This window comes from Patiria miniata, unplaced genomic scaffold (genome assembly GCF_015706575.1).
Source record: "Patiria miniata isolate m_02_andy unplaced genomic scaffold, ASM1570657v1 HiC_scaffold_1, whole genome shotgun sequence".
Lineage (NCBI taxonomy): Eukaryota > Metazoa > Echinodermata > Asteroidea > Valvatida > Asterinidae > Patiria > Patiria miniata.
Window position 1 is genome coordinate 2,905,962 of NW_024037047.1, and position 14,186 is coordinate 2,920,147.

The following is a 14,186-nucleotide window of genomic DNA, read 5'->3' on the forward strand; positions in this document are numbered from 1 at the left end:
AATGATGTCTTTGTTTTGCATTTAAAAAAAAAAACAAGTTTACACGTTAACATTTAAATATATTCAATATTTTTAAACTCTGTTTAAAATATATTTACATTATAATACACTATGTGATAAAATACTTCCGCCTCTACATACCCGCACGTTAAGTCAATAGTGGACGATCCAGGTTGAAGGTGATTCATTGAGGTCAAATTTGAAGAAGAAAAAAAAATGGGTCAAAGGTCATTTTGTACATTTTACTGATTATAGGTGCAGGACTAACTAACATGGAGCCCCCTTTGCATTAAAAAAAAAAAATCAAAAAGAAAAGTAATAAAAATATATATTTTGCTGAGGTATAAATACTACAAATGAAATAAAAACAGAAGGAGTTCTATGTACACGCAAAGTAAAAAGTGGTAAAAATGTGCCAGGGACGTAAATCCTGATTGTCTAATGTATCCTTAGTTACAAACTTTGGTGTGGCTGTGCCAAATCAATATACCAAATTTGTGATTCGATCAAGCTAAATGAGTCGTTTGTTCACCCTGGTCATTTTTTTTTTTTTTTTTTACAGATTTGAATAGAACACAATCTCAGCATTACTGCTGTGAAAACTGCATGTTGGTAACATCTTTAGTTCAACAATTATGGAAGTCGGAACACCAAGAAATGCGATGAAGTGATGTGATGAAGTGGCCCTATTTTGGCCTGAATCTTCCAATGAAAATTCCCGACAAACGACTCATTTAGCTTGATCGCATCACATAATATGATCATCAACCGAATATCCGTAAAAAGTGAGCAGTCTTGAAATTATTAAATGCACAGCCCTAGACTTTGGTTAAAGCTCAAATATCGACAAGGGGGAAAAGGACTTTCAGTGAGCGAGGTATTCGTGTATCAATCTCATCCGTTAACATTTAAGGGCAAAGTACTTCAGAGCCCGGTACTTCAGGGACATCTGGTACTATTTCAATGAGTATTAATCACCGGAACAAAACTGTAACAGACATGGAGTAGAAATAAGATGACTACAAATAAGGCCAAAAAAAATATATATTCGGTCTCTGGTCAGACCACAGTTCCGGAATTGACGCGGCCACGCGGCTTTTTTTTTTTTTTTTTGCTTTTTTTTTTTTTTCTTAAAGCTTGGATTGTACATACAAGGTAGGTACTATTTTGTTTTTTTGGTGTCCTCATGTACATTGGTGTCCTCCATAATTTGCCTTGGTGCTATCGATCACTTGCCTTGGTGCAATTTCTCATTCCTTGGTGCTCTTTGGTTAAAAAAAAATTGAGGTGTGGAAATAGAGGGCGCTGTTGGAGCTACCGCAGAACATTTTGGGAAAAAAAAGATCGACGCGCATGATTAAAATCGACGCGCGCGCTGACCAGAGACCGACTTATTTTTTTTTTGGCCTAAGATGACTACAACAGAGGCTTTTAAGCACGGCATGGCTCAGTTGGTTGTGGATGAAGAGGAGTACTGGTTTATAACTGGCGCAGCAATTCCTCTGAGGGATGACGGAGGGTGCCAAGCAACCTGACCACAGAATGCCGAACATGGAGCAGTGACTAAGCAAAGGCGTTGTCCACGCTTTCAATCCATCTGAACGCAAACCCTGATAGATACTGATAACGAGTTGATCAATTCTCTCCCACCGATTCCATCACGTTGAGTCTGTGGCGGGTGAGGGGGGTGGTGGGTATGGGTTGAAGAAGCTCCTCTCCGTGGAGGGCGATGGCGGGCAACTCTCGTAGTTATTGTCCGACATGATTGGCGTCGGCGGAGGCGGGTGGGGCTCCGGATCGTACGCCACATCAAAGTTTGTCACATTGGTGTAATACTTGTTGCCACGCTTCCTTCGGGCGGCGTGGTGCTTTTGGTGGTGAGGCGTCTTGACGTAAGGTTCACTGTCCTCACAGAAGTCGGTGCTGCAGGGCGTCGGTGGGGGTGGGATGTTGCGCATCTTGTAATGTCTGTAAATGAGAAACGTACTAGTAAGTAAACTCGCAAAAGAATTATCACTGCTATACGAAAAAGTAGCTTTTGTGTGTGTGTATTTGTGTTGCTCATAAGTCGCTCGTGCAAATCAAACTGTTAGGGAATTTTTGTGTCTGCATCGGTGATGTAGTTGTGTCCATCGTAAATCGTCCAGTCTCGTCAATTCACAAGCTCTTCAGATAAGCTGTGTTGTTGTTCCATTTCCTGTTACTTATGAACCGACTTGTAAATAGTCTTGATTTAATACTTGTGTCCTGATTTGTAAAATAATTATGATGGATTTGAACAATCCTAAACCAACTTCGATGATATTCCCACTAGGATCTACCAGTGGTAGGATTCCGAGGTGGATAGTCAAGATCACTTTAAACTGTGATTTAGAGTCTCCTTATGAAGCATTCCAACTTTTTCCAAAAACAATCTGTAGAATTCCCCACAAGTTAGACACCTGAAATTGAGACCAATGTCACCGGAACACCTAATACTTACCTATATGATCTACTCGTGGTAGGATTCTGGGGTGGATAGTACAGATCCGCCATGCACTGTGACCGATCCGTGACGGGACTCGGCGGAGGGTTCAGGGTCTCCTTGGGGTAGTTGCTGTTTCCCGAGACGCTCATCATCTCAGAGCTGCAGGACGACGCGCCGGTCGGGTGAGCGCGCTCAAAGAGACCGCCGCAGCTGCTGCTGCTGCCACTCTTGCCGTTGGCACAGCTGTGCAGGTTTGTGGACTTCGGGTTGCTGCCGCGCGCTGAGCCTGTTATGCCGAAAAAGAAAAACAAAAGTCAATAGAGTTCATTATTGCCTCTGATGAAATTGTTTTTGCTTCTGATGAAAATGTTTTTATGAAAGCTTATGCAGAGTTTTTCCTCAGGTTAGTCATTAACGAGCTACACGTCCCTTATCACTCTACAGAGAATGAATAGTGCAGTGCATTTGACCATCACAATGCACGATAAACTAAAGCCGCCAGCCATTCACTTTAAAGGTCTCCAATGGCTGGTGCTACATGCTTGCAGTGTACACAGTGGGTCATGCAATCAATACTGCCACACACATTTGAGTATATTTTAGGCCTCGCAAGATGGTGCCATGCAATTTCTGCCTGTGATCTTGATGCGTTATCCTGTGTGTGTATATAGTGATCAGTGATAAACAAAAGAGGGGTTGTCTGTCAATACAGCTTATTGTCTCAGGGGAAACTGGATAATTGTTGACACCACAATGTGAAAGAGCAATGAATCGCAAACCAATAAGGACGTGGTATCAAGTGCAGAACGCGAGAAACAAGGACGTGGAAGAAGAAAAGGACCACTTCAAGCGGTTCTCTAAAGGACGATACCATGCCGACTACCTGATGCAAATGAAGAAGGTAGCGCCGAGCTACTGCACATACCGTAGTACAAGGAAAAGGATTCTCAAAGATCTTAACTTACCTGAGAGATATTTACTAGACGAATCTCTCCCTCCAAGCTGGTTGACCATCAAGACAGTAGAATACTGACCGTTATCCGCTGCTCCTCGGCCGGCCCCGCCCCCTTGTTGGGCGGCACACCGGCAGTGACGGAAGATGATGATGATACCGATGACGATGAAGATGACAAAGATGAGGGCTACGATGCTTCCAATGACCGCGCCAGACATCTCGGCGGGTTTGTTGACTGTTGGAACATCGTCGGGATTGTCATCTGAAAAATGCAGTGTAAGATTCGTAATCATGTCATCGAAAGGAATCTCAAGGAATCCAATGTGATCATAAGGGATCACAAGGAATCAAATGTCACCATAAGGAATCACAAGTAAATCACAAGTCATCACAAATCAACCACAAGTCATTCACAAGGGAATCACAGGTCAATCACATTTTCACAAGTATTTACAAGACGTTCACAACATCACGACTCATCACAAAGCATCACAAGTCATCACAAAGCATCACAAGTCATCACAAAGCATCACAAGTCATCGCAAGTCATCACAAGAGGTCATACATGTCCATGATATATGGCCAAATACACAATGACTGGTATCAGACTCTGTATATATCTTAAGTGTGAGCTACTCACCGCAATTCTTCTCGTCGCTCCCATCATAGCAGTGCCTGATTCCATCGCAAGCCGGTTCCTCCACATCCACACACTGCTTATTGGAGCACTCATACTGATTGGCCTTGCAGGGCGCCGTGCAGTACTGCTCATCGGAGTCGTCCGAGCAGTCGTTCTTGGAGTTGCAGCGAAGGACAAGATCAATGCATTGGCCATTGTCGCAGCGGAACTCGTTGGGTTTGCAAAACGCTGAGAGATTGATCAAATATAAAGCATTAGAGACTGATCCATTAAAACCTAACTCCCTAGGCCTTTAACCCTAACCCCCTAGGCTCTTGCACTAGAAAGTATACCAAACCTAACAAATTTCAACAGCTGCATACAGGTCTGTAAGCACTGGTACCAAAACTGCCAAACTCCAACAGGCCTTGTACGGGGAACAGTACTAAACCTGCCAAACTCCAACTGTTGGAGTTTGATTGACTTGGTATGGATGGGCCTACGCATTGTCGAGTGATTGGATAGGGATGGTACCAAACCTAACAAAATAAAGCAATATGTACATGCACATTTGACCACAAACTGTGCCGAGGGCCATGGGTGAGCATACCCACAAAGAAATGCCAGTGAACTCCCTCAAACTCCAACGTGTTCACAAATCTCATGCCCTTCTGCCCCGAACCTCACATAATTCAACAGGGTCTCCCTGGGTCTTTGGTACCCAGTCAATCAAAGTCCAACACCAGCTGGCCAGTGTTCGGTACCAACCCTGCCAAAATCAAGCAAAACCCGCTGTTGGAGCTTGATGGGCTCAGGGTTGTTAGGGTTAAGCTAGGATGTAGCCTTAATTCCAATTAGCCCAAAACCTCCAATTAGCCTCATGGAAAAATAACATATAGCCTCAATCCTGCAAATGCCTCCATATTTCTTGACTAAGGTCTGTGGAGGGGTGACCACTGCCTGAATCCTGCAAAATCTGCGGCAGTGACTGTCAATGTTGAGGCTTGGCTAGTGACATCCTGGAGCAGTACGAAGGATTTCAAGCATAATCCAGGCCTATATTTATGCATGGCTGAGCAAAAACAACACAAGGTCTGGCCCAAGACCTTGACAAAGTGCACCAAAAAGGTGTCAAAATACCATTTAAAATGGTGAAATGAAAATCAAAAATAAGGATAAATGGGACACGAAGGTGCATTTACAAGGGCCTGTATTAAAAAAAAAAAAACATAACATGGCCCTTTAAAAACACAGACAAAGCTTATCAGCAGACACAAAGAGAGACAAATGTCATGGGTCAAAAGTTCAAATTTCACATATTGACTGAGGAATGACACGACGGGTCGTCGTTCAACTTACGACAATCTTCTTCATCGCTGTGATCATCACAATCAAAATCAGAATCACATCTCCACGACAACGGGACACACAGGTTGCTGTCAGAGACACAGGTGAACTCCTTGGTGGAACAAGTTGGTGGATCTGTCAAAGAGAAAAATGAAGGCAAATATGTAAACACAAACTCTGAAAAAAAGATTGGCCCCATGTTTACAGTTTAATGCATGTTCAATATTCAATGTCAATCATTTAATCGGAAATTGTCAGCTACGGAATCTGTTCACAAGTATCCCCTCAATGCTTACAAAGCTTTCAGAGTTGATTCTGTAAAGACCACTAAAATATATTTCAAAGAATCATTTTTTGCGTACCTCCACAAGTACTCTCATCTTCCTGTAGAACCAGATCCAGTGGACATGAGCATCGTGATTGGCCGTCGCCCATGGCGATGCAAATATGAGAACAACCACCATTATCATCGATGCATGGATGATCAGCTGCAAAACAAATAACAAATTACCAATAATAATAATGTATTTGCATAAAAAGAAAGCAAAAAATTCAAAAGTAGTGAACACAACATCCTTATTATAATGGCACTTTAGTTGTTGGAATTTTTTTTGGCAATCTTTGCTTCACATTGTGAGTTAAAATGGTGTGTAAAGTTCTGAGTTTTGATGAAGTAAAAAGACTGCAGAACTGGGTGTGATGGACTTGTGATTAACTTATGTCTTGGGATGGCTTGTAATGACTTGTGATGACTATTGATGACTAGTGACAATTAGTGACAGTGTATCGACAGACTACTGATTGATTTGTGGTAACCTGTGATGACAAATAATGACATGTGATGACTTGTGCCAATTAGTGTTAGAGTATTGATTGACTTCTGATGATTTATGACGACTTATGATGACTTGTGATGACTTATGACATGTAATGACTTGTGCCAATTAGTGATAGAGTATCAACTGACTTGTGATGGACTTATGATGACTTATGGTGGACTTTTGAAGACTTATGATGACTTTTGATGACTTATGATGACTTTTGATGACTGTTGATGACTTATGATGACTTTTGATGACTTATGATGACTTATGATGACTTATGGCGACTGTTGATGACTTATGGCGACTGTTGATGACTTATGATGACTTATGGTGACTGTTGATGACTTATGATGACTTTGGATGACTTTTGATGACTTATGATGACTAATGATGACTTATGGTGACTTTTGATGACCGATGATGACTTTTGATGACTTATGATGACATATGGTGACTTTTGATCACTTATGATGACTTTTGATGACTTATGAATACTTATGGTGACTTTTGATGACCGATGATGACAAGTGATGACTTATGACATATAATGACTTGTGATGGACTTTTAATGACTTGTGTTTAACCTGTTGATGTTTTCTGATGATTTGTGATGACTTGTGACTGACTTGTGATGACTATTTTCCAAGCAAGGAAAATAAGATTTGCAGTTACATCAGATTTTGGTTGAAAACAGTTATGTCCATTTTCAGAGAATTAGGGTTTACCTTGCATTGGAGTTCCGACAGCCTGTATATCAGTCAGATAACTAGTCTCTCCCTGGATCCGCACCCAGCCACTGCCTGTGTGCTTGTTGACTCTGGCGATGATCTCGGCCTGTTTGTCCACCCAGTACAGGTGCTCGCCTAGCACCGCTATGCCCACGGGGAGCAGAATGTGGTCCTCTACGAGGGTACGGCGATCAGAACCTGGGGTACAACAGAAGGGGGAGTAAGGAATTAAAAAGGGGAAAGTAACAACAGGTGTAGATTGTGTTGTTACTACTTTCCAATATGAACCTCATAATTGATTATTTTATCATTTGACGTTAGTATACAAATATTGAATGCTTCGAGTGGTGTAGTAAAACTAGCCTCCCGAGGTGATCCATGGACATTCTATTTTCCCGAGGCGAAGCTGAGGGAAAATAGAATGGTCCATGGATCACCGAGGTAGGCTAGTTTTACTTCACCACGAGATAAAGCATTCAATATTTGTTTTATAACACTTCACCTACAGATTCTGCTTAATTTTAATATTTCACATTATTTAAATCTGAACACAGTTGAAATAAAGTTCAATTTCAATACAAAATTGGTGGAAAATGTATTTCTCTCTTAAAAACTCCCCCTTCACGAAATGTTTGAACCCAAGTCTGCGGCGCGCTCTCTTTGGAATGATACGCGCTACGCACAACGCGCACACCAGCATGCATTTGCACACAAATACCGCGCCATGGAAATAGTACTTTGGTTGCTAATGGTATAGTACTTTGGTTGCTATGCGCATAGTACTTTTGGCCGTGCACAGAAAAATAGCAAAATTAGACAGTAACATGTGACTTGCTCTTGGCCAATCAAGACACAGAATCTGTGGGTGAGGTGTTATAAATGTTAATATTCTGGTTTTTTTTTAAAGCTCCCCTATCACTGCTTTTTATCCCTAACTTGCATGATTTACTAGGAACCATACCCATCCTGGCAAATTCCAATATCATGTGGGAAACTGCACACACATATTTCTGACTTTGATTCTGGAGGTGTGCCAACCCAATGTAAGAGACTGTCGGTTTAGGGGAACTGTACCCTTCATGACAGATTCCAACAAAACATGCTGTTGGGGTTTGATAGGTTGAGTTCTGTTAGGGTTAGTGTCACGTCCTTTTCTGAAGTATGTGCAAATTTTCTGATGTTTATAATTATATATTGCAATTTGACAGCAGTTCAGCTTTTGGATGCTACGGTCGAATGGTATAATAAACCATTTCAAATTCAACTTCAAATCTCTTGCTTACAAGTGCAGCCAAGGTCGGCTGGCAAGTTCAAATCTGACATTAGCTGTGGGTACTGCAACCAATCACTTTGTTATAATGGACATTGTTTGGGGGGGGGGGGGTCGGGGAGATGTAAATTTCACATTGGGTTTAAATTTCTATCGCCTGGATGGAAAAACAAACTCCATCATAAAATAGAGAACATACGTTACATACTTCAAGATCAATCTTATACACTTATATTCTTGTATGTGTTTTAACCAAAGAAGCATGGGCCACTTATATCAGGACTAAAAACATTCACAGCAGTCAGTAGAATGAAAGGGAAAGATTTCCATACAAGGCCACCACTCATATTCCTCAATATGACCTGAAAAGTTCAAAAACCTATAAATCTGATAAGAAACACTATTTTAGGAGTGCAAAATTACTTTCATAATACTTAATAACTTTTCAAGTATTAGAAGTAAAATTTGTTCAGTGGGTCTGAGTGGTGGCCAATGCAAGCATCCACCAGCGAGTTTTACAGAGTGCAGTGAATTTGATCACCAAGTCTTCGTCAGGACTCACCGGAGATGTGCGCGCTTTCGATTCTCTTCAGCAGCGTGTCGACCCAGAATAGCATCTCGCTGGCAGGGTCTGCAGTCATGGGTCCCAGTTCGCCCAGGTTAGCACTGAACAGGACGGTGTGCTCCGTGCCGTCGTACGACGCTCGCTCTATCTTGTGCTGGGTCCGGACCACGTTGGTCCAGAACATAAGCCTGTCAATACAAGCAACAAGAAGTTTAATTAGCCTATTAGCACGTGTACAACATTGTCTTACATTGTATTTATTCCCGAAGAATCCCTAAAACCATAGAGTGCAGAGGATGCTACAGAAAGTGCAAGGTGTAATAGGCAGGTCAAATAATAACAGAAATCTGCAATAATAGTGTCATATTTTAGAGAACGGTGAAGCCTATTAAAGCTTCATGTTTCATAAATGTTATAGTGACAATCCAACATAAACTCTCTTGCTTTATCCCAATGACGTCAGTGTTTTAGACTAGTACAAGCAATAGTCAAGTTAACCCTCCTATGCAAACATAGATTCTGTGCCAAGTTGTCCTTGCAGTCAAAATCGATCAAGTGACTGTTTTCAACCCGTAAGAATTCCCAGCCCACATACAGCAGGATTGACTGCCTTGGACTGCTTAAAGTAACTTGTTACAGCTATGTTTTGACTCCCGACGACCGGGTGAGTGATAAAACAGCTGTGACCACAACTTGCCTGCTATGTCTATTGACCCAGTTTGACTAGTCACAGTGATTGCTTGACATATGATCTGACATGCTGGTGACTAGCCTTTGTTAAAAGTATAGCAGGGGAAGTGGAAGTGAATTTTGAGTTCAGCACGGCAATTGCACGGTATTTAGAACAGGCCTTACTTTACACTATCCAAGGGATTTTCAAATGGATGATATCTTACCCTTTCTCTGGTAGAAGCGCTATTGCACGTGGTTTCTGATTATCGTCCCCTTTGACCACACCGACTGACGTTCCATCCAGGCGGGTGATGCGTATCGTGTTGGTCTCGGAGCACGTCCAGAACATCATCCGCGTGTAGGGGTCGATGGTGATGTCGTAGGGGTTGTAGACTGGGGGATCGCTGGTGTCGATGAAGACTTCAGGCTGTGGAAAGCATGCCAATAATGTAATGAAACTGTACTGTAATACAATATAAATGTAATGTAATGTAACTTTTCATATGTTATGTATTATAGTATTGCTATTTAGTGCAAATTTTCATTATATTCAGTAATGCACCAGTTATATAACACTATCTTAGTTGTAAAGGGCATTGAAATGTTAACCCTTACTCTCTGAGGGTAGTTTACTGCATGTCAGTTGGTTATGCCAATGCCCTCCAGCTGCAGTTATTTGGCAGATAACAAGTCTTAACAGTGAAGGCTCCAATTGGCAGGAGTTGGAGGCCCTGGAGGGTGCCTGATACTGACCAGCTGGGGGCACTCACTTTGTTATCAGAGGACTCTCATTGTTCTCTGTGGCAAGTATTGGAGTGCCTGTCCAGTTACCCTTGAAATGACATGGCAGATATTGGAGGGCCATGCAAAAAACATAGGAGATTTTCTTGAGGCACAATTGGCATGCGTTGGAGGGTCAAGTAGGGTAAGGGTTAATGTAAAGAGCTCTACAAGTGTACATTATTATTAGGATTATTAACACGTACTTTGTTATTTGGACTGTGCTTTGTCTTTGTGTGAGCTATTGTGCCAGTGTTTGAACTGACATGATATATCAACACTATTTCTCTACATTGAGTTTTATTCTAAGCTAAGCTTGGGCAACTCATTTGAAATCGCATGGTATCAATTTAAAATCTGGAATTGGAATTGTGATCGTAGCGAGCGACTCAGCTTGTATTCACTCAATAATTCAGCAACGTTATTTGGTGCGCTTTGCTTGTGAGTAACAAAATCTTCAACACAATCCTCTTGCAGACTGGACTGGTAGCCAGTGTAGTCACTGAAAGATGGCTGTGATATGTTGATGCTTTTTTTCATGTTGTCCAACGATTCTGGTGGCGGCATTTTGAACTTGCTGCAGTTTGGAGATATCGCAGTTCGGCAAACCAAATGAACTGTCACGCTAGTCTAAACGCGAGGTGATATAACGCGTGGACGAGCTTCTCAGTGGTTGATCGGTCAAGATACTTGCAAATTTTGCTATAACAGTTTGTATATGTAATTATGGTTTTTGGCCCAGCCATCTGAAATTAAACTTGGTAAATTTGGAGTTGATCCTAAATGGAATCCTGACGCCTACATGGAATTGGAATTGGTTCCACAAAGTTTCGATTTTTCCCAAGCCTGGAATTGCAAAAAGAGGAGCAAAAACAAACGTAGCAGTACCTGTACACCATTGTCGTAAGATCTGCGTATAGTCTTGGCCCGTCCATTGATCCAGTACACTCTCTTCTCCTCGGCGTCATATTCAATGGCCCGGATGTTCCTCTTGGGGTTGTAGATGGGTAGGACTACATCTGGGCTCTCCTTGTAGTCCACCGCCATGCGACTGATGGTGTTCTTCTGGGAGAACAGGAGGAACGTGTCTGGCGCTGTTGGGTGAAGAAATAAATAGATTGTCATTTGGGAAAACTGAAATTCATCTCTAGATGAAGATCACTTTAATTCTGTTTCTTAAGGCTTCCCTCTCTCAAAACAAAACAAAAACCAACCCCCCATAAAAATCCAAACAAACAAACAAACAAACCAACAAACAAAACAAAAACAGAAACACCATTGGAAATATACATTTCACAGCGTTAACCAAGACAAAAAAAAACCTTGCAAAGTCCCTTTAACATAATCAAGTGGAAATTGTCAAAATCGTTTCCTACTTTGGACCTTAACATATATGTGCCATGTGTACAGTACATAATTTAATTGAGAACATCGGTTTTTTTTCTTAGGTACAAATGTGGTCAAATATCAAATGCTTTATCATAATTCAGTCTTATCTGTGTCGGAAAACTGAAAACTGAAGCATAGTCAGAAAATCTCAGTTATGAGCAATGACTATACTCAACCTTTTTTCTAGACCTCAATTTATTCATTATAGTGAAATTCTACTGTATGTTGAAAGTACATGTATAAAGAGACTTACGTGTGCATGTTCGTTGGTCTTCATTGAGTGTGTAGTGAGTGGGACACTCACAGACGTAATCCCATTCTCCTGTGGTATCGTTGGGATGGGACAGGCAGAGATACTGGCAGCCTCCGTTATTGACTGCACACTCATTCCATCCTATAGCAAAGAAAACAACATATCACATGGAACGTTAAAGTTTACTTAACCTGTTAGCACTAGTATTGCATTCAGGGTTCTCCCCACGTACAAACGTGCGTATCGGCCCGATACGCTGGAATTGCGGCCCGATGCGCCGACAAAAATGCCGATCACATTTTTCAGCCCCCGATACGCACAATATAATTATTATACAAGCCATTAAAATGCACAACATAATCGTTTCATACACCATTATTTCATCTTGACTGCAAAATCTTGACAAAAATCCCGCATTTCTGATGCATGCGTGATCAAAATGCACACGATGACGGGTCTTTCGCGTCAACCGCCAGCTACACATGTATATATTAGCGCATACAGCACGGTACACTGGTTCCCTTCGCGTGCTAACAGTATCAATGCTATGATGAAGGACCGGAACCAGTGACTACTGCCTCGTGCGTGCATACATGATGATGATGTCGGCCGAAGTTGGATCGTAAAAACACCAAACAAACATCGATGGAGAAAGAGAATTTCTGCAAATTAATTCACAGAACGTGATCTTTATTTTCTGTGTATGTATTTTCCATTAAAATGACGAGATTGCAAAGCTCGAACTTGTGGCGAAACATCGTAGCGTGCTTCTTAGAAGTAGTAGGGCCGTACACAGTGCAGTAATGCACACTGATACTGCGCGATGTACGGCCGGCCAGACTGAATGTTGGCAGTGCCAGGGGCCGTGATCGATGTACGTTAAGCATAGTGGAATCAACCTCCTCAAATATATTTTTAATTAGATGAGGCAAGTTTTAATCACTTCTGATGGTCAGTCTTGATAATTTTCGTGGTGCAAAGGAAAATAATCCAGGCACAAAACTACATGATTCCTTGTTCAATATGCTCCATTCAATCATGTGTTTTTATTCCTCCATGATTCAATCAGCAGCCCAAAAAAATGGCGAAATAATTTTTCCGACCTACCGACGCTATTTTGAAAGCCATGTAGTCGGAAGCAAAAGTGATTTTTTTCTTCACCTTAATTTCTTAATTTGAAACTTGCTTGTAAATATAATCCATACTTTCTAGATCAAGAAGGTTTAACACAGGTTTTGAAATGTTGATTTTTTTTTTTAAGTTAAAAACGTTGATATTTTTTTTCCCTAATTACAAAAAATATCACAAGATCTCCTCTAAATTTTAAGGAAAAATCTTCCTTAAAGACTCCCCAGATTTGCTCTAAAATGCACCAGAGAGCCTCTAAAGTTCAAAATTTTTCGGGGCCCTTAAGCGGGCCCCGAACCCCACACCGTGGCTTCGCAGGTTGGTGAATCACAACAAAACTTCCCCCACAGGTTTGAAAAAATCCTGGGGAGAACCCTGTATTGCATTGTTTAATACTGTATTACACTGTATAACATTGTATTACATTGTATTAAATTCCTGATGAATCCATTCATCAATTCAGTGTTAGGCCATATCATGCACAATCCATCTTATAAATAGTTTGCACAATATGGATAACTGTTTATTAAAATTCTGTGTGGTCATGATGATTTAGATAAGGTGAAAATTGTGCTTACTACTCATCCAGCAGGGCCTTTGAAGTTCTGCCCATGCTGCCTGTTTGCAGTTTCTTAACACCACGTATCTTACATGTGTAATTTGTTGATGTAAAAGTTCACCCAGAAAAGTAACCGATAATACCGAATACCGCGGTGTGTTTTGTGGCGGTATACCGTGGACACTCAAAATCTATTACCGGCCAAGCCTTGTACTGTTCAATTGTTTTGTTTCCTGTTTGGACTTTGACATGTCCCATACATGCCATAAGGTTTGTTTCACAAACAGAACCGAGGACTAGGGCTCATGTCCTCTGTTATCTCACGTCACCCATTGTCTCAAGTCCGCAGATATAAAGGAAAACCTGTACATCCTTACCTGATTGTCTTGAAGAGTGGAAGACAAGAATGTCCAAGACATATTCCAGGCCGTCTTGGATGAGCGTCCGGTTCTGACCATTAGTCTTATTGGCTCTCTCGATGCTCTGCGTGTTCCAATCAGCCCAGTAGATGTAATCCTCGTACTGTGTCAGACCAAAGGGGTGGGGGAGATCATCAGGAATGACGCGACGTCTATTACCACCTGAGAAGAGAAGGAATCATTGGATTTTTCTTAAGGTACAAATTCTTCT

The 14,186-nt window shown here is 41.4% G+C and overlaps 1 protein-coding gene across 1 annotated transcript in view; it reads right to left on the reverse strand.

Moving 5' to 3' along the window:
• Positions 1–1,394: 1,394 nt before the first annotated feature.
• LOC119738884 (low-density lipoprotein receptor-related protein 6-like) overlaps positions 1,395–14,186 on the reverse strand; it is a 45,606-nt gene continuing 32,814 nt past the window's right edge. Inside the window, exons 12-23 of the mRNA XM_038213867.1 lie at positions 13,934–14,137; positions 11,870–12,010; positions 11,116–11,321; positions 9,672–9,874; positions 8,773–8,963; positions 6,938–7,138; positions 5,751–5,876; positions 5,401–5,523; positions 4,063–4,290; positions 3,433–3,684; positions 2,483–2,753; positions 1,395–1,968 (exon numbers count right to left, since the gene is read on the reverse strand). Of these exons, the coding sequence (XP_038069795.1) occupies positions 1,659–1,968; positions 2,483–2,753; positions 3,433–3,684; positions 4,063–4,290; positions 5,401–5,523; positions 5,751–5,876; positions 6,938–7,138; positions 8,773–8,963; positions 9,672–9,874; positions 11,116–11,321; positions 11,870–12,010; positions 13,934–14,137 (2,456 nt within the window). The 3' untranslated portion in view covers positions 1,395–1,658. The remainder of the gene's footprint in view (positions 1,969–2,482; positions 2,754–3,432; positions 3,685–4,062; positions 4,291–5,400; positions 5,524–5,750; positions 5,877–6,937; positions 7,139–8,772; positions 8,964–9,671; positions 9,875–11,115; positions 11,322–11,869; positions 12,011–13,933; positions 14,138–14,186) is intronic.